Genomic DNA, 21,480 nt, shown 5'->3' with positions numbered 1-21,480 from the left:
ATTTATAGGTGGGTTATTTAAATTTTAAATAGTTTGGAGATTTTCCTGATATCCTTCTGTTCTCGATTTCCTTTGTAGTCAGAGGACACTCTTCCCTATAATTTCCACTTTTCTTACATCTTTTGAGCTTTATTTAATGACCTCAAATATGATTTATATTGATCATGACTTGGAAGATGATTCCTCTTGATATTTGTTCTGTGAACACTGGCAAATCATGTGTATTTAGAGATTGCTGGGTGGAATGTTCTACAAGTATTAATTAGATCCTATTGATTAGGATGTGAGCTCTTCTATATTGTTTGCCAATTTTCTGTCTACATTAGTTGTTGAGAAAGAGGTGTTAAAGTCTCCAATTGTAATTATGCAATTGTCTATTTCTACTTTCAATTCAGTATTTTTGTTTCATGTATTTCCCAGCTGTTATTTGAGGATTACCATTTCTTCTGTGTGAATTAACTCTTGATCATTGTATAATGTCCCTCTCTGTGTCTGGTAACATTTTCGCTTTGAAGTCCACTTTACCTAATATCCATATAGCCACTCTTGCCTTCTTTTGATTTTTTTTTTTTTTTTTTTTTTTTTTTTTTTTGCTGCACCTACAGCATTTGGACTTTCCCAGGCCAGGGATCAAACCCTGAGCTGCTACAGTGATAACACCAGATCCTTAATCTGAGCCACTAGAGAACTCCTTGCTTTCTTTTGATTAATATTTGAATGATATACATATATATATATATATCTCCATATGTTTATGCTAAATATCTACATATCGTTATGTTAAAATGAGATTCTTGTAGATGGCATATATTTGGGTTGTATTTTTCAATTCACTTTATCTTTCAATTGGTGTATTTTCATTATTTACATTTTATGGAACAATTGATATGTTAGGGCTTGAGTCTGCCATTTTATTTTATTTTTTTGTTTTCTGTTCTCTATGTTTTCCATTTCTCTATTTTCTTTTTTCTGACTCCCTGTGGGTTACTGATATATATAGCTGTATATCGTTTTTAGTTGTTTCTGTAGACATTGCTTTATATATACATAACTTATTACAGTTTACTGTTGTCTTTATTTTACCAGTTCAGATGAAAACTATGTCCCTCTACCCTCTCATAATGACAATATAGTTTTAAATATTTCTTCTACACACACACATATATATATATATAGAATCATGTCAGAGAGTGTTGTAATTTTTATTTGAACCATCAAGCTTAATTTTGAAAATTCAAGAGAAAAGGGAAAGTCTATAATATTTATCAATATATTTACTCATGTGTTCTTTATTTTATTCTCAGTGTCCCAGGATTTCTTCTTTTATAAATAAGTTATTTTGTAATAAAAATAATAAAATATTTTTGTAATAAATGTTATTTTATAACTGTTTAGCAAATTTCCTTTAGCCATTCTTTTAGGATAGACTACTGGCAAGAAATTCTCTTAGTTTTTCATCATTTGAAAATATCCTGATTTCTCCCTTCACAGCTGAAGAATATTTTTAATGAGTATAAGATTTTGTTCTGACAGCTCTTGTGACACTTGAAAAATGTACTACTTTATCCTTGCCTCTGTGGTTTCTGATGAGAAATCTGCTGTCATTCAAATCATATTTTCCTTATAGGTGAGATGTCATTTCTCTCTTGTTGCTTTCAAATTTTTTTCTCCATCTTTAGTTTTTCAGAAGTTTGACTCTAATGCGTATTAGTATGGATTTCTTTGGGTTTGTCTGCTTTGGGATTTACCCCACTTCTCAAATCTATAGATTTTTGTCAAACTTAGGAAGTTTGACCAGTTATTTCTTGGCACCCTTTTTCTGCTCCATCCACTTTCTCTCCTCCTTTCCTGACCCTGATGACAGGGATAATAGAGCTTTTGATATATCCCCGTACTCAGGCTCTTTTCCTTATTTTCTATTATTTCTCTGTATGGCCCAGCCCCTTGGGATGGCTGTTCTCTTGCTCTCGGTACCTCCCTGTTCAACCAGTGCCTGCTTCTCTTACACCCCACTCACATGACTGGCCTTCCTCATACTTGCCCCTGGCCCCCAGCTAATAATGACTGTTCTAGTCTTAGGTTAGAACTCTCCACCATGCTTAGCAAAGGGGCAGTGAGGGGCATGCCCCTCTGCTGGTTTCCTTGGTAACCGAGGAAGCAACCTGTAACTGGGAACTTCTCCCACCCCCCAGGGAGCGAAGACACCACCACGTCCTGCCCACCAAACATGGCACACAATGGGATGTTCTCCAGGACCTCGCTTCAGAGGTATAAGCTCCCCCATCCATTAAACCATGGACACAACAATTTATTTTTCAGATGACTTAATTTTGATTGCTCTCTCTTTCATTTTACTGATTCTTTCTTTTGTCCCTTCCATCTTGATGAACTGATGAACTCATTCATTGAGATTCTTATTATGGTTATTGTTTCTTTCAATCTTATGTGTCAGTTTGACTAGGCCACAGGATGCCCAGATAGTTGGTGAGACATTCTGGGGGGATAGGGAGGGGTCTATGAGGATATTTTTGGATAAGATTAGCACTTGACTTGGTTGACTGAGTAAAGCAGGTTGCCTTCCCTAATACAGGTGGGCCTCATTCAGTCAGTTGCAGAATCCGAATAGAAAAGAAGGGCTGACCCTCCCCTGGGTAAGAGGAAACTCCTCCCTCCTGACTGTCTTGAGCAGGTGTGTTGCTCTTTTCCTACCTTTAGAAGCAAACTGAAACATCTCTTCTTGGGTCTCTAGCCTAACAATTCCCATACTGGAACTATACCATCAGCTCTCCTGGATATTCAGCTTGCTGATTGTAGATCTTAGAACTTGTCAGCCCCCAGCACTTCAAGAGGCAGTGCTTACTAAAAAACATGTATGTGTATGTTTGTATGTATGTAGCCCGTTGTTTCTATTTCTCTGGAGAACTCTGACCAATATAGATTTTCCTTATGAGAATTGGGTGCTACTGTAGCAAATACCTGAAAATGTGGATGTGGAATTAAAACTGGTTCACGGACAGAAGCTGGACAGTTTTGTGGTGCATGTCAGGAGAAGCCAATATGAAGGGACTGTTGGCTGAAACATAAGTGTTGAAGGGTATACTGGTAAGGGCTCAGAAGGAAAAAGGAGAACTAGAGAGAAAACTTTCCTTTCTTAGAGAATACCCAAATAAATCATGAACAGAATGCTGGTTGACATATGGATGCTAAATGTCTAAGATGGAAAGAAGGGACAGGTTACTGGAAAGTTGAAGAAAAATACCCCTGGTTATGAACTGATGACGCACTTGGCCAAGTTGTGTTCTTGCGTTTTGTGAAAGGTAGACCTTGTGAGCAATGAAATTGGATTGAGGAAATCTCTAAGCAAAGTGATGGAGTTGGTTCCTCTTAACGGCTTATCGTAAAATGTGAGAGGTGAGAGATGAATTAAAGAAGGCATTGTTGGCATTCTCGCTGTGGTGCAGTGGGTTAAGAATCTGACTGCAGTGGCTCAGGTTGCTGTGGAGGTGCAGGTTTGATCCCCAGTCCAGCACAGTGGGTTCAAAGATCTAGCATTGCCACAGCTGCAGCTCAGATTCAGTCCCTGTCCCAGGAACTTCATTTACCTTGGTTGCAGCCATTAAAGAAAAAACAGAACTTCAAGATTTGGAAAATTCTCATATTCATATTGCAAATAATGAGGATATTTGTTTAGGAGACAACCCCAAGTAAAAAGTTACTCTTGGTGTTATCAGCCATTTCAACAGAAGCCAGAAATATTGACTCCAAAGGCAATTCAGAGTCCATCAGGGCTGCCAGCCCCACCACAGGCACAGAGTGTACAGGTCCAAGAGGCCAGACTGCCCCCACTTGGGCTTAAGAAGGCAGGACTGCCCCTCAGCAGAACCCTGGGTACCTCCCCTGTGAGGCAATGGGCCTGACACTACTGCCCCAGAGCATTAAACCAAAGAGGATTATTCTTGAGCCTTAAGATCTAATGGAACTTACTGAGAGTTTGGGGTTAGTAGATGCAAATTATTCCGTTTAGAATGGATGAGTATTGAGGTCCTACTGTACAGCACAGAGAACTATATCCAGTCTCTTGGGATAGAACATGATGGGAGATAATATAAGCAATATAAGGTATAAATATGTATTACTGGGTCACTTTGCTGTACAGCAGAAATTGGCACAACATTGTAAATCAACTATACTCTAATAAAAAAATTTTTTTTAATTCCCAATGACCTAAAAAAAAAAATCTATTGGGACTTGCCTTGCTAGGTTTTGGACTTGCTTGGGACTTGTCACCCCTTTCTTCCTTCTACTTTCCCCCTTTTGGGGCTGTCCTGTGCCCCATCCCACCATTGTATTTTTGAATTTTTGACTATTTATTTATGTATGTATGTATGAATGACTGGATCGCCATGCTGTACAGCAAAAATTGGCACAGCACTGTAAATCAGCCACACTTTAATATATATTTATTTTAATTTACTTTCTTTTTATGGCCAAACCCATAGCACATGGAAGTTCCTGGATCAGGGATTGAATCTGAGCCACAGCTGCAACCTGTGCAACACTGGATGCCAGGCCAGGGATCAAACCCACGCCTCCGCAGCAACTGCAGCCAGTGCAGTTGGATTCTTAACCCACTACACCATGGCGGGAACTCCAGTTCCTTTCTGTCTTGATAGGTGGACCCTTTTCTGCTCCTTTGGGTAGGGAAAGCAGGCTTCCTTGGTTGTTGTTACTGATGTCTGTGCCCATTGGCATTTCCGAGTTGCCAGCTTCTTTAGTCTCGAGGTTTGTTTGTCTTCTTCTCTCCCCATATTCGTTTTACATTAATCTCCAGGGTTTTCAGCTACACTTAGTAGGAAGAGAAGGAGAAAACCCATCTCCATTCTTCTGGAAGGAGAAATCCCCCAGATGTGTCTTTATTATTATTTATACTTTCTGGGTTTTGCTGAACCTCCTGAATCTCTAAATTTGTGTATTTCATCAAATTTGAGGCATTTTTTTTAAACCCTTATTCCTGCTAACAATTTTACGTCTCATCCTCTCTTTTTCCCCTTGGAGTTCTAACTGTATGAATTGTAACTTTTGATATACTACCTCTGGTCCCTAGGGGGTCTGTTCACTTTTTTAAAAACTTTTTTCCCTTCTTTTCTTTATATTGGATAATTTCTATCACTCTGTCTTCAAGATCCCCAAGATCTCCTGTCCTTTCTGATCTGCCATTAAGCTCATACAGTAAATATTTTTTATGTAGTGTATCTTTCCAGTTTAGAATTTGTATTTGGTTCTTTTAAATAGCTTCAATGAGTATGCTGAGATTTACTCTCTGTTTTCATTCCAACACTTTTTCATTACAAAACATTGTATTCTTTTTCTTTTACAACCTTAAGCATAGCCATAGTAGCTGCTTTAAAATCCTTCTATGCAGCAGTTCCTTGGAAGCCCTAGCAGTTAACGATTTGGTGGTGTCACTGCTGTGGCACTGGTTCGATCCCTGGCCCAGGAACTTACTGACGCCACAAGCATGGCCAAAAAATAAATGAGTAAAATAAAATCCTATGTAAAATCCACCATCTAATCTTCTTAGGGGTCATTCTGCCTTGATTGTTTTCCCTTGAATATGAGTTGTGTTTTCCTGTTTCTTTCTCCCTTTCTTTCTTTCTTTTTTTGGATGTACCCTCTGCATATGGAAGTTCCTGGGCCAGAGATTGAACCCAAGCCTCAGCAGCAACCTGAGTCCCTGCAGAGACAATACCAGATCCTTAACCCACTGTGCACAGTGGGAATGCCTTCCTATTTCTCTTACATGTATAATTTTGAATTGCTTCCTGGATATTTCAGCCAGTGTTATATTGCAGAGACTCTGGATTTTGTTAAATTTATAGTGTGTGTGTGTTGGGGGAGGAGCACGGTTGCCCATTGACCTGATTCCAAACTCTGTCCTTCCTGTGGTAACAGCTGAGATGGCCGATGGTTTTTTGTTTTGTTTTGTTTTTGTTTTTGTTTTTGTTTTAGGACCACATCTGCAGCATATGGAAGTTCCCAGGCTAGGGGTCTAATTGGAGCTACAGCTGCCGGCCCACACCACAGCCACAGCAGCACCAGATCCAAGCCACGTCTTTGACTTACACTGAAGCTCACAGCAACACTGGTGGGTCCTTAACCCACTGAGTGAAGCCAGGGATTGACCCCACATCCTCATGGATCCTAGTCAGGGTCATTTCCTCTGAGCCATCACCCCCGCTGGGTCTTTTATTTGGTTGGACTGGTAGGACTGTGTTCCATTATATAGTTCAGCCTTGAGTTAGGTATGGGATAGAGGTTACTTATGTCTATTGACATCAGTGTAGGGCTTCCATTCTGTGGCTCTTTCTTTCTAGGCTTTTATGCCTCACTTTCCAGCTGTGCTGCTTTGACAGTTCCAGTCGCTTCCTTTTGGTTCTTCAAGCCAACAAGACTAAGGGATCCCTCTGAACCGCAGCCACCTCAGGACTCTGACTCACAGCTCTTTCGGAGAAAAGCCATTCCCTTTGTCCAAGTGCCAGCTCTTCTCCAAGGCGTACCTGCACCTCTTCCCTCTCCAGTGCCTTCAGGGAGTTATTTTTCACGTGGTGTCCAAGGTTAATAGTTGTTACCTCCTAACAGCCCCTCTGACACTCCTGGCAGGGAATTTCCTTTGATTCTGAGGGTTTCCTTTTATATTGCCTCTATCAACCCAAAAGGATTTTGGGGACTAGGAAAAGTATGTGTGATAAGCCAAAAGAATTAAGTTGGATGGGAATAATTCATAATTTCCAAACTCTGATCTTCAAATGCCATGGAGAGATAAAACATACATTTATTGGAGGGAAGTAGTATAATGGAAAGAGACTCTCACTGGGCTTTGTTTAAACCACTTGCTGCCATGGAATGGCTGTGGACATTACTAGTTGGGACGAAACCTTCAAAAGGTCTCTATAATACCTCATTTGGGAATCACTGATTCATGTCCCTAAGAGGAAAATGAATTGCCATGCCTTAAAATTATGCCACTCTCTGTACACAAAAGTTTTGCTCTTCGTTTGATCAAAGGTAAAACACTTAAAGTCAAAGGTTGTTGTTTTTTATTCCCAAGTTTCTGCTATATATATAGCACAGCGGGTTGAGGATCTTAAGGTTGTCTCTGCAGCAACTAGGGTCTGCTGTTGCTGCAGCTGTTGTGTAGGTCGCAGCTGTGGCTCAGATTCAATCTATGGCCTGGGACCTTCCATATACCTCAGGCGAGGCCATTAAAAAAAAATTGTTATGTTTTTCATCAGAAGTTAAATAAATTCAAGTCAATGTGATAGTCAGATTTCATGACCATGGTATGCAGGGAAAGCAGTCCAAAAGTGATTTTTTGGTGAAGCAAAGTGTGTGAGCTCTTAAGCCTTCTTTGTATCATCTCATTTTCAATAACTCACCAACTGCAGTCATGTCATTTATCACATTCAGAGCTAAAATATGCATCTGATAGGACCTCTTCATTCCTTCATTCATCCAAACAGAACAAGATCGATTTATATATATAACAATTTATGCATTTCTTTAACTCAATAGGGAGCCAAACTCAATATAAACATTTCTTGAACTCAATAGAGATTTTGAACTCTCATGCCAAATTTCTTTTTATTTGCCTAAGATTTGAAGATTGGCTTGAACTAGATGCTGATCATTTATTTATATTTGCTGTTACTGTCACTGCTGTCATATACAAAGCAGTTAAGAAGACTTTATTCATGTTTCATGTTTGTATACAGTTGACCAAGAGCTAGAAAATTGCGCAAACTTCACCTTCCTGAGCTTATACGATTTCAGCTCAGGATTTAATAATTTTAAGAGAACACGTACCATTCAATGAAGCATTTTTCTTACTTGTCTTTCATCTTTTGGATTTAATAAAAATAGCTTCTTGGTCAAGTAGTTCACTCCTACCATTGTCATCTGAGCCTGCAGAGGCTAAATGAGATCAGATAAGGAGTTTAAAATTACCCAATCCCAGAAGTTCCCTGGTGGTCTAGTGGTTAGGACTCAGCGCTTTCACCACTAGGGCCCTGAGTTCAATCCCTGGTCTGGGAACTCAGATCCCACACCAAGCCACTGCATGCTGCAGCCAAAAAACAAAACCCTCCAAATTACCCGTTCCAGCAGTTCCCTGCCAGGAAGAGACAAAGCAATCCAAATAGTTATCGTTATTGTAACGAGCCACATGCTTCTGCTGCTCTAATGCAGAACTGAATTAACAGACATTTCTGTTATTGCTCTCTCTACTCTCAAGAATCCAAATAATTGTTGAAATTAGCCCTGGCTTATCGAGGGATATTTCCTAGTCCATAAGGAAATTCCTTAGAGATAATAGAATGGCTTACAATTGGAAACAGGTGCTTAAACAAATCAAGAATATTTAGAAAAGAAAAAATACTGTGTTTTTGTTCATTTTTACTTGTGAAATAATGCCTTAAGTATTTCATGCATCTGGATGCATGAAAATATTTTTTAATTTGACTTGGATACTTCTTTGGTGGCTGTCCATTGGAGAGAATTTTAGCCCTTTAGGGGTAAATGTCATTCAAACATGTGGAATCATGAGTTTGCTACTGCATTAGTCATGCCCAGTATGTAGGACTTGGCTCACCTATGGGTGGTTGGAGCGCAGATTTTGGAGTGACTTATGGAAGGTCTTAGAAACGCATTGAAGTTTTATCTGTGTCCTGCATTGGTTAACCTTAACTGCTATTTAACAGATGTGTTGGGTGTGTTCTGCACTTAGCACTTCACTAGGTGCAGTGAGAAACAAGTGTGATCAGGGCACACGGTGCTGCTGGTGGACACACTGGATAATCAGGTTGATACCCTTGGGAAACTGAGAGCCATTTGGACTTCCAGATGGGGAAGCTCATCATGGGGGTGATGTTTGGATAGAAGATGATTGGATAGAAGACGTGATGCAATAAAGACAACGCACAAATGACAGGTGATCAGATAGTGGAGGTACTGAATGCCCCTTTTGGGAGAACTGGGCAGCGTTACCACCCAACTTGGAGGGAGCTTAAATCCCAAAGCTTAAAAGTAGTAGGCAGAGCAGTGATGTTTTGGAGTAAGGAGAGGTTGTGCTGAAATCGCAATTTTGGAAGTGATTCCAAGACCTTGGAATGCCAGGAGCAGTGGAAGCAATGAAGCAGTGAAGACAGAGAGCAGGGTGGTGGCTGGATGTGACACATGGATTATGGGATGAGCTCTTGGTGCATATTTAAGAGTCAAAGACAGCATCATGATTTTAAGATCAGGGGACTTTGAAAATAATATTTTCTGTGAGAAACTGGAAGTAACTGGAAGGAGCTACTGATTTGAAGGTGAAAAACAAAAAGCTGATCAGTGTATGAGGGGGTAGGAAAGTTCAGGGAGGGATTTCCTCCTAATACTCCCAGCCTTTGACCTCCTGCTCCCTCTTTTTCACAAGGGAAGCAGCTTTTCTGCTGGGAGAGTGACAGTCCTTTATCCTTCTGTCCTGACTCGGTCCTATTTAAGTCTGTAGACACAGAGAGCATGGCCTCTTGACTCTCCCCCTCAGACCAAGCAGGACCCCACGTAATTTTACCAGGGTGTAACTTTGGAGTGGTGACGGGCCATCTGACTGGCAAATCTCAATCTTCCAGTGCCACCTCCTGGGTAGCAGGGCAGAATCTCCATCTGCAGATAGTTGCAATCACCCCTCACTTGATTCTGGACAAGGAAAGAGGCATGGCAAAGCCCCGTTGATCTCATTTTTACCTGCTAAATTGAAAGCAGGGATTTGGGGTGTCTAATAGGCCATAGGAGACAATGTATATTTTACCAATATACAGACATGTATATTTTACCAAGGTTCTAATTTAGATTATGTAATCACTATGTCGGATGTTGACTCGGTTTTCAGCTCAGGAAGCTGAGGCTCAGAGAGGTTGAGGATGGGCAGGTCTTACAGGTGATGGTGTGTCAGTATCTTCTGAGGCAGTTAGCCTCTTGTTCCTACCTCCAGCTTTAGAACAGGGAGGAAGGCTGAGGGCATGGGTGTCAGAGAACTCAAACCCTCTAAGTTTTGCCAGTCATTGAAATATTACATCCTAACCTGCATTTCTTCGAACACCATAGGCAGTGAAGGGACAGAGTGAAAGAGATTTCCTCACTGGTTACTGGCAGTTTCTGGGTCTCCAAGCAGCCTGTCAAATAAGGCTAACCAACAGTCCTCACACTGGATTTGCTTTTGACAGACAATTAGAAAGTGAATGCACTTCTGCTGTTCAGCACAGGGAACTATATCCAGTCACTTGTGATAGAATGTGATGGGAAATAATGTGAGAAAAAGAATGTATATGTATGTATGACTGGGTCACTTTGCTCTGCAGCAGAAATTGGTGGAATATTGAGGATCAGCTGTACTTTAATTTAAAAAAAATTTTTTTAAGTGAATTCGCATAGAAAGATTGTCTCATCAGGCTGGATTTGAAACTTCTTCCCAACCTATGGCTATGTCCCTTAAGGTTTACTATTTATTAAGCATCTACTGTAGGTCAGGCACAGGCTAAATCCTTGACATTCATGAACAGACATTACTCTTAAGCTCCCCAAGGTTGTTTCCCTCAATCTGCACATGAGGATGTAGAGCCTAAAGCATGAAGAGGTTGTTGAAGGTCCTTCTATAGTGAATACGTTGGCATATTTTTCTCATCCTTAGGCAGAAATTCATCAGTTCTAAAAGGCCTTGTAAATAAGGGGTTGATATGCCATTGCTACCTCTTCAGGATTTGCAGTGTCAGAAGAGGACAGACAGAAAGCATCAAGCCAGGGACAGAGCTGCTTGGGAAGCAGTGATGAATTCCCAGAGTTGCTTGTGGGTGAAGATGTTTCAAAGCTTCTTGCCTGGCTCCGCTGATGTATGCTTGGAGAAAGGCAAGCATTGTGTTTCTGCAGCTCTAAATCATGACAGATGATAGCATGGCAAACTTAATGGCCTCGTTTACTGTCATCCCAGCTAAGAGATTGGCCGCCACACCTCTGACACAAAGACAAGAATTTAGTGGCTCTAAATGGCTGAGCAGAAAGGCACACAAGTGCCTCATTTATTCCCATCCTTAATTTGAGAACTCGGCGAGGTTGAGCTGACACACCAGAGGCCAGCTGCTTCTTGTTGCTGCTATTATTAATGCTATTAACGTCAGCTATATCAATAGGTCATTTAATATGTACAAGCAATATGAAAAAAAGAGGATATGAATTATCAGTATGCATTGTAGGTGACATTCATACATCACTTTGTGATTTCAAGTAACTTTTTGTCTAATTACAGTTATTATTTTATTGGGTCCTTATTGTAAGATAAGGATTATTGCCCCCCCATCCCCCACCAACAGTGAAGGAAGAGGCTTGGTGGCCGTGTGCCCAGCAGTCCTGCAGGTAATAGAGCCAGCCTCCTCCAAAGCCACTGAGCCCTGAAGCGTGGACACACCTGCCTGGTCAATATGCCCCTGAGCCTCAGGGCTCGAGGAGAGCCATCCCTTGTCCCACTGTGGAGGGTGATGCCCAGCCTGCAGTCAGGACAGAGTCCCCAGGTGTTCCGTCACAATATGCAACCCACCTCTGTACCTCTCCCCAACTCCCCCCACCCCGACTCCCACCTGCATCCCAGCATCCTCACTCAGCTTCCCCCCAGGCCACCTCTGGGGGGCACCTTCTGTGCTCTCCCAAATGCTTCATTCATCTCTCATGCCCCCTCTCTCCTAACATGTCACCTGCTCTTCGCTCTCTTTCCTCTCTGTTGTCTTTGAGGTCACATCGTTTTCTGCACTCTATACCCTCTTCAGACACACCTTTGCTTTCCCAGTCATTCCTGCCGTGGTCACTAAGATCTATCCCCGCCCTGCCCCCACCCCAGGCTGGAGCTCCTTTCTGAGCTTCAGGGTTCACATTTCCCAGCCCGCACACATCTTCCAGGGGTTTTGCAGCCTCCCACCAACATCTTTTTTTTTTTTTTTTCGTATTTTTTGTCTTTTTTTAGGGCCGCACCTGCGGCATATGGAGTTTCCCAGGCTAGGGTCTAATCGAAGCTGTAGCCGCCAGCCTACACCACAGCCACAGCAATGCCAGAACCGAGCCACAACTATGACCTACACCACAGCTCATGGCAATGCCAGATCTTTAACCCACTGAGCAAGGCCAGGGATCAAACCGCAACTTCATAGTTCCTAGTCGGATTCATTTCCACTGTGCCATGACAATAACTCCCCCCACTACATCTTTTGGCTAGAGGTCGGACTCATAGCTCACAAGTGGATTGGGACTTGAATGAGGTGGCCCGGGGAGGCCAGCTTCATGGACAGCAGCTCTGCCTGCTACAGTCAGGGGACCTGGGGAGAAGATGCGGGATGGGACACCAGGGTCAGAAGCTGCCTGAGCCAGTCTGGGAACAGTGGGAAGCCAGGAGATGCTGGCTTATCACCATCTCCTGCCCACTCCAGACTCACAGCCCCAGCCCGGATCCAGCCTGGCTGCTCTGCTCAAGTCTCAAGTTCTTGTCCAAGCATCACGGCCCTCCAGTATTCAGGGTCCTATGACACATACAGAATAGGCAGCTGAGAATCTCACATAGTTACGTGGAACTCAGAAAGCTATCTGAGTCTCAGTGCATGACCAGTAGTATCTGTGACAGACACTTAGAAAGCAGCTTGCCAAGGTGGAGCCCATCATCCGGCCCTGAGTCCCCCCAGTAGAGGAAGGAAATTACAGCAGAAGGCACTTGTGTCAGGAGGGCTCCAGAGCTGCCTATGTGAAGACACACTTGGAAACAGAAGGTCATGCTAATTTTGAAAAAAAACATGACAACACCACTCAGCATCCACGCACAGGGTAGGTCTAGTCGAGCACCCGTGGTTTCCCATCAGCTGTTGTATTGGGTCTACTCTGTTCATGTCCTTCTTTTTCATATCTTGACTTATGTGCAGATGAAGATTAGAGTCATATCACTAATTCTCAGGGTTCTGACCATCCCCCTCACCGAGCTTGCTGATATGTTGGCATCCCAAGCAACTTTGCTCAGAGACAGGTGCACGGCTTTTGGAACCACACTGAGTAACACATATCTGAGGGGAGAATGTCTGGCCAAAGACGGAAAGTGGTACAGGTTCACGGAAAGCTATTTCAATGTAGAAGACTGCTTTGTGTTGATCTCAGCTCATCGTTAGCGGTCAGTGGTGATGCTGTGACCAGGGACCACTGGGGCACTCCCCTGGTCCAGTACTACCTGGGACAGCCCCCACATACATTCCTGGCCCAGAGACAGTGGTGAGGCTGGACCCACTTTTGTGGTTCCTGTTACAATTGCAGAACACTCTCAGCAGCAACCAGTGGGGAACTTTGAAAAAAAACAAGGTGTGTTATTCAGATCTCAGAGGGTACCTGGTATGCCCAGAGCTGCACGGCGCCGTCATGGGAAGGCGAGAGAGGAAAGCAGACCTGGGGCTCTGCCTTTATTGGAGTCCAGGGTGGGTGCTTAGGATTTCATGAGTTCAGTCTTTAAAACCCAAGAACAAGAATTAGGTGCACTAATTAGGGAGAATTGGGGTCATCAAGCGGTCAGTAATCTCGGTCACCTTGGGCTTTCTAGAAGGGGAACTGATGGGGTAGGGGGCTGGCCCTTTAGGGGTGTAGCTGGCAATGTGCTCAGGGTAGGTGAATGCCTTTTAAATAGGTACGTCAGCAATCGGATGTCAGGTGCTCATAGGACAATCAAAAAAGCTTATTGGAGTTCCCGTCGTGGCGCAGTGGTTAACGAATCCGACAAGGAACCATGAGGTTGTGGATTCGGTCCCTGCCCTTGCTCAGTGGGTTAATGATCCGGCGTTGCCGTGAGCTGTGGTGTAGGTTGCAGACGTGGCTCGGATCCCGCGTTGCTGTGGCTCTGGCGTAGGCTGGCAGCTACAGCTCTGATTAGACCCCTAGCCTGGGAACCTCCATATGCCGCGGAAGCGGCCCAAGAAATGGCAAAAAAGCAAAAAAAAAAAAAAAAAAAACTTATTGTCAGGCACTTTCACTACAAAGACCTACATCCAGGTCATGTCCATGATAAAAAGATGCAGTGTCTTAAGACATCATGTCTCCCCAAGCTATAATCTGTAACTCCAATCTGGGTCCAACGTAAATCTCATCAGAGTATTTTTAGGGGGAGCCTGAGGAGCAGAGGGCCAAGAACAGCCAGGGCCCCATGAAGAGGCAAAGGGGCCACCTCACCCTTCCAGCTGTGGGTGTGGAGAATTCTAAAGTCTGTGCAGTTGAGACAGAGGAGATTGAAATTGGGATAGAGAAAGGGAGCACAACAGAGAACCCCTCAAAGAGAAACCAGGCCTTGCTCGTCAGAATAGGCCCTGCAGGTGCATGGCTAATGGGAGGAACGGGTTTAATGATTTTGTTGGCAACACGGGAAACCACGTGGAGAAGATGGGATTGGTTACTTATGGAGAAAAATGTATACAGAAGTCAGCTCCATGTGATCAAGACCCTAATGGTCACAGACGGTGCATTCCAGCTTTGATACTGCACAGGTCACATATCATGACCCCCGCCCCTCTCAGATCTAGACGGCCCCCAAAATAAGATGCTGGAAGATGAAAAGGTTGATGAATTTGATTCATTCAAGATAATAACATCAAAAAATTTTTAAAAGACCACAAAAAAGTGAAATAGCCACAGACTTGAAGAAGATTTTTGTAACATGTACATTTATCAGAATGTATAAAGAAAACATGAATCAGATGGGTGAAAAACACCAACAGATTTCACAAAGACATAGGCAAAGCCGAAAAATCCCTTTGTTAGCGACATCTGCCCAGAAGGTAAAACTGCAAAGCAAACCAGGTCAAACCCTTTGTAAAATTCAGACTCTCTCCTGTAGGGAGAAAAGAGGCTTCGGTGCATCCTGCACGGAAGACCTTGAAGCTTCTGATGTTTCCCTCTTGTGTTAAGCTCAGTGTTTGCTACATACACACTTGTCTTACTATTTTTCAAGTATTATGAATACTCCTTTGGGGGGCTCCTGTTGTGACTCAGCGGTAACAAATCCGACTAGTATCTATGAGGATGCAGGTTCAATCCCTGGCCCTGCTTAGTGGGTTAAGGATCTGGCATTGCTGTGAGCTGTGGTGTAGGTACAGACATGGCTCACATCTAGCATGGCTGTGGCTGTGGCATAGGCCAGCAGCTTCAGCTCCAATTTGATACCTAGCCTGGGAAGTTTCCTATGCTGCGGTGTGGCCCTAAAAAGCCAAAAAAAAAAAAAAAAAAATACTCCAGTGCGTGTAAAGCAAAGCAAGAATGAGGGTAGTGATGTGCGCCGGCAAAGAAACTTCCACACTTGGTAGGGGCACCTCTTATCCCTCACGAGGCCCTTCTTTTGGTTCTTTCTGTGGACACTTCTGTCCCCCCAGGAGTGGCCATGCCATGGACTAGTCCTGCCTGGTGGATCCCTGGAACCTGCTGTCCCACTTATCAACTCCTTGCCTGACAGGCCCCATCTGCAGATGCCTCTCTGTGAGCACACATGGTTTGGTTCTGTTCCGTCTGGAGTTGGCATCAGGCTCTGCTCAAGTCACTGGGCGCCAGGCATACAGCTTTGTCGGAAGTTCGTCGGGTGCTGGATGTGGCAGCTGTGAAGATGCTCAGGCTAAACTACAGAACAGATGTGGGGATTTACCTTCCAGGGTCTCAAGAGACACAGGGAATATTTGAGGCCATTGGTTCCTGAAAGCCACCTGCTCCTCTGGAACTGCTTTTGCTGAGGTCACCAGACCCCATGAGGCCCCCTTGGCCACTCCTCAGCCATCCTCTGAGTTGCCTTACAATCCTGCAATCCCACTCCTGGGCAGATATCCAAACAAAACTCTAATTTAAAACAATAATGCACCCCTATGTTCATAGCAGCACTATTTACAATAGCCAAGACATGGAAACAACCTGAATGTCCATCAACAGAAATGGATAAATACTTAGTTCATATGTACAATAAAATATTGCTCAGTCATAAAAAAAAAGAATGAAAAAATGCCATTTGCAGCAACATGGGTGGACCTAGAGATTATCATACTTAGTGAAGTCAGACAGAGAAAGATAAATATATGATATCACTTCTAGGTGGCATCTTAAAAAATGGTATAAATGAACTTATTTACAGAGCAGAAGTAGACACGCAGACTTGGAAAACAAACTTAGGGTTAACAAAGGGGAAAGGTGGGGGAATAAAGTAGGAGTTTGAGATTAACATACACATATGACTGTGTTTAAAATAGACAACCAACAAGGACCTAGTGTATATCACAGGGAACTATATTCCACATCTATGATGGAACAGAATCTGAATCACTTTGCTGTACACCTGAACCTAAAACAACATTGTAAATCAACTGCAATTCAATTTTAAAAATAAATAAATAATGCTAAAAATAAAATCAAAAACATAAAAAAGAAATGAGAAGGGCCTGACTCATGGTGCTGTCTGACCTGGTCTGGCTGCCTGTACCTCCTTTAGGTTGTTTAACTTTGACTTTTCAACCATCTCTCTTTCTCATTTATAAACATCATTGATTGTGTCAGGCTGCATGCTCCTGTGTTGACCTCACTTTCTGTCCCCCACATATAGACGCATACCCTAATTCAGAAGTTGTCTACGTCTGGACCAACGGCACCACCAAGTCGGTGGTGGTGGCAGAAGACGGCTCCAGGCTAAACCAGTACCACCTGATGGGGCAGACGGTGGGCACAGAGAACATCAGCACCAGCACAGGTAGACCTCCATATAGGCGAGGACCCTGGAAGAGCATAGGGCTGTGCAGCACTGGCTGCGAGGAGCTCCCTGTATTGGCCCCCCTCTCTGCAGCTGCCCACGGAAGCACCAGCTGTGACATCCTGGCATTAAGGGCATGAGAGGCATTAATCTGAGGTGCATTTGCCTCCCCGTGAGTGGCCCTGGTGATGGCAGGCCATGCCAGGAGGCCACAGGGATCTGCTTATATAACAGCCTCTCCCAAGCTGTGGGACAGGAGACTTGGGCCTCTGCAGGAAAGGTCAATTTCTTCCTGCAAATACTCCCATGTACCTGTGCTACCACCTCCTGCTTTGCACATTTCATAGATTTCCCTGGGGTTCAATTTGAGGAAGCACAACCAAGCAGCAGAAGAAAAGCAGAGGCCTTAGCAGAAAGCAAGGAGGTGCTGCCCACTACGCCCCCCTTACTGGCCTGAGCCCCACGGGGGCAATACAAGCTTACCCCCACCTGACGCCAAGTGGGCGTGTGTCCCAGGGAACAGAATGCACTCCCTTCAGAATGCACCTGCAAGGCTGTCCTTAGACACCTCCTGGCCACAGCAGCCCTGGCCCTATCGGTTACATTGCAAGCTTGGCTGTGAGCAGGGGAGGGTACTCCAGGGCTCCACGGGGCAGAGGAGAACTATGGAACAGGGATGGAGTGAGCCCTTGTCACCGCAGGAGTTCTGAACCCCAAAGTTACCCTTTTCAGCGTCATTCAGTGATCATCACCAGCCGTAGGAGCTAGCAGAAGCACAGGGACCTATAGATGTGCCTCTTGTCACACAGGCACCCAGGTCCCATCCTAGGCCAGGCTGGTGTCCTGAGAAGAAGGGAAGGTGGGGGAGCCTGGCAGGGCTTGGGGGAGGCCACTGTGCCATGCGGTTACCGCACTTAAGGGAAAAAGAAGAGGAAGCTGGCCTGAGTTTATGGAACAAGTTGAAAGGTGGTACAGCGACAGATGAGGTTAAGAATCACAGTGCTAATGGAGAGTGCTACCATTTGGGGTTGTTCTAAACAGATGGTCCTTTTGAAACCTTATCCAATATTGCTACTCTCAACTCAAAACAGAATAAAAAGAACCACAACAGCAAAAGAATTAGAGGAAGGAGAGTAATTTCAGAGCCTACTGCATAGAAACAGAATGGTGTTTTCCCTCTTCTAGCATCGAGGGGCAAAATTGGATCAGGATAAAGATCTGGTCTTTGCTGCTGAACAGGTCTCCCCTCACCCCCTTTCTCTCTGACCCTGTCTCATTCTGCTGGGACCTGGCTCACTCCCTTCATTTCACGTGCTGTCACTTGCCTGGGGCTGGGAGGGGCGTGGCCTGCCACTGGGTGGCTCTGGGCCCTTCCGGAATTTTGGTCTCCTCTTCTCTAAGAGGACATATTTTGCCACCTGTGGTCATAACTCATGCTGTGAGAAAAGGCACAGTGGGACACATCCACGGCTGGACTTGCTAAGTGCTGGGTTTCAATTCCAACAGCAAGCGTCTGAGCTATGTAATCAGTCTGAAATGTCTCAACACTCTGCTCCTGCAGTCAGCCAATCCCCCCTGACCAGATGGCCCTCCCTGGGGTCTACCTAAGTGGAGGCCCGCAGCCACCACCCCCCATGTTCACTGTCCCACCAGGCTCCCTAGCCACACCATCTACTTCTTGCAATTCTGCCAAAGAACTCTTGTCCTCTGATCAACTCAGCTCTGCCTCCACTCCTCAAAGCATCCTTCCCCTCTCCCTAGGGAGATGCAGATCCCCATAGCAAAGGAGACTCTGTCCCACACGCCCTCCCACCGAGACTGCCTCCCAGTTGCTTTGACTCCTTACCAGTTCACCGTCAGGGCAGCATCATTCTCAGCAATGAAGGGAAGGTCTGCACTCGCCTCCCACACAGCCAGACAGATCCAGAAAAGGCACTGGGGCATTGCCAAGGAAATGCCCTTGCTCTGCCGGTTGGGCAGCGGAAGCTTGGAGCGCCCAGGACCTGTGGCCTCCTGAAGCTGCTGCTCCTCGCCCCAACTCCCAGTGAGGGAGCCCGAGTCTATAGGGGGTGTTAGCCCCCCGCTCCTTCCAGCCCTCCCTGGCTTGGAGATAGGGAGAAAACCCTCCACCCACGACAGGGCTCTGTGATGTCCTGAGTTATATCTGGAGAAGCTAAATCCTGAAATCCTGATGTCAGTAAGCAGCAAGGGGGGCAGGTGGAGAGTGGCACAGATTGTGACCAGGGATTAGGAAAACATACAAATCTGATTTTCCCCAGGAAAAGCTTCCGCCAGCAGAGGCTCTTCAGAAGCTGGAGGTCAAGAGATTTACTTATAAAACAACCGTTAAGAAATCCATGCATCCTCCATCTTCTCCTTCACCCAAACAGTCCAAATAAATGCTTGTCCAAAGGCAAGGTAGAGAGACAGGACAAGGGGTCGGACTCTGACAAGGGGCAGGAATCATAGGACTGGATGTAGGGTTTTGTATAGGGGCCCGATGCATTAATTTGCTTATTTGCAGGTGAATACACGATCATGACGGCTCATTTCCATCTGAAGAGGAAGATCGGGTACTTCGTCATCCAGACCTACCTCCCCTGCATAATGACCGTGATCTTGTCGCAAGTGTCCTTTTGGCTAAACCGAGAATCAGTCCCAGCCAGGACAGTGTTCGGTGAGTATCCTGCAGACTGTGTTCTGCAAAGGCTTCTGACCACCCCCAAATAGGAACAGACTGGAACCCCCTAATGCTGCCTGTGTGTTCTGTGACCTGGAAAACAAACAGACCGATTAGTTATGAACTCAGTGTCAAAGACTAGATTTAAGGTTGCCCTCTGAACCAGGGTTCAGAGACAGACAATCATTGTTGACCTTTTGAAAGGCCTTTCTCTGGTAGCCTTTTTTTTTTTTTTTTTTTTTGAGGTTTGAAATTGCCAGCAATCTGTGAGATTTTGTCGCAGCATCTTCACAGGTCTCATGAAGGACTGTTTTCTGTATTATCAGGCGCATCTTAAAAATGTGCATGCCACTTCAAAATTAACCCCTTAGTGGCAATCAATATGTTACTTGTGATACAATAGTAATAAATTGTATATATATAAAATATCATGTATAAATGTACATATATATATATTTTATATATGATAAGAATCTAGAACGATATTATCTAACATTCCTGAAATATAAATCAAGTAGGATAGCAAGATCTCAGGAGGCATCTTGGCACAGTGGACACAACTGAATTTTGACTCTTACCAGGAAGCTCATTTTATCAAATTCAGGTAGTGATCTTAAAAGGAATTTTGAAGGTCAGTTGTAATAGATGCTCACATCTTTCTTTTTTTTTTTTTTTCTTTTTTCCTTTTTTTGCTTTTTAGGGCCGCACCCGCAGCATAATGGAAGTTCCCAGGCTAGGGGTGGAGCAGCTACAGGCCTATGCCACGGCCACAGCAACATGGGATCCAAGCCATGTCTGCAACCTACACAGCTCACAGCAACACCAGATCCTTAACCCTCTGAGGGAGGCCAAGGATCGAACCCGCATCCTCATGGATATTAGTCGGGTTCGTTACCTCTGAGCCACTATGGGAACTCTGATGCTCTCATCTTTCTAAACTGTAAAATGCAGTTCTCACATCAGCTCTTCCTGTTGCACTTTCCTTTCCAAAGAAAGAAGGCTTGGCCTGCATTTCCCCCTAGTGCTCCTAGAGGTGGAGGAAGCTGAGGGTCCTAGGGGTTTTGAGTGAGGACCCAGGAGTGCTGCTGGCTCACCACTATTCTATCTGGAATCACATGGGCCTCACCAAATTTAGCTTCAGGAAGGCTTCAGGGAGGTGTGGAGGTCAGCTCGTAGCCAGGCAGTGCTCTCTCAGCTCTTAGGAGAACGTTAGTAGGTGGACAATAAAAAAAATTTAGTTTGGAGAACACTTCATATTCTAGTATGTTTCCTCTTGGATATTCTCAGTGCATATTAGGATGTCGAAGGACCTGAGGAAACACAAGAAGCTTGTTCAAGGTCATGCCCACCGCACTTCTCCTCAGCACAATGATTAACTGGATTTCTAAGAAAAATCAAAGATACCTACTGATTTCTCATTAAGCACTAATTCCATGCACAGTACTATGGTCAGTGAGTATATATAAATATGAAAGGATGTCATCGAATGGAGACTAAGCTGCTGTGACCACCAGCCCCATGACACTCTTTTGATACTGCGTTGGTTTCCTAGGGCTGTTCTAACAAAGTACCACACATGGGGGTTAAGCAATAGAAAATAACTGTCTCACAGTTCTGGAGGCTACAAGTTCACGATCAGCAGAGTTAGTTTCTTCTGAGGGCTATGAGAGAAGGCTCTGTTCTTGGCTTCTCTCCAAGTTTCTGGTAGTTTCGTGGCTTGTGGCAGCATAACTCCAGTCTTCACATGGTGTTCTCCGAGTGTGTGTGTGTGTGTGTGTGTGTGTGTGTGTGATACCAGCCATATTGGATTGGTCATTGGTCATTACTCTAATGACCTCATTTTAACTTGATAACTTCTCTAAAGACCATATTTCCAAGTAAGGTGACATTAGCACTTCGTCTTGTGGATTTTGGCGGGGGTTCAATTCAATGCATAACAGGTGGATCGCACCCTTGTGCAAACAAAGCCGTGATAAGAAGA

General features: G+C 44.3%; 1 protein-coding gene across 8 annotated transcripts in view; it reads left to right on the top strand.

Moving 5' to 3' along the window:
• Window positions 1–21,480, top strand: part of GABRA5 (gamma-aminobutyric acid type A receptor alpha5 subunit) — an 82,098-nt gene that overhangs the window by 53,353 nt on the left and 7,265 nt on the right. For all 8 annotated transcript variants that reach the window (XM_003121648.4, XM_005654471.3, XM_005654466.3 and 5 more), the window contains 2 exons: window positions 16,676–16,819; window positions 19,344–19,496. In XM_003121648.4, coding sequence (XP_003121696.1) covers window positions 16,676–16,819; window positions 19,344–19,496 — 297 coding nt within the window. The remainder of the gene's footprint in view (window positions 1–16,675; window positions 16,820–19,343; window positions 19,497–21,480) is intronic.

This window comes from Sus scrofa, chromosome 1, assembly GCF_000003025.6.
Source record: "Sus scrofa isolate TJ Tabasco breed Duroc chromosome 1, Sscrofa11.1, whole genome shotgun sequence".
In the NCBI taxonomy this organism is placed as follows: Eukaryota; Metazoa; Chordata; class Mammalia; order Artiodactyla; family Suidae; genus Sus; species Sus scrofa.
This window is presented reverse-complemented; position numbering and strand designations above follow the sequence as displayed.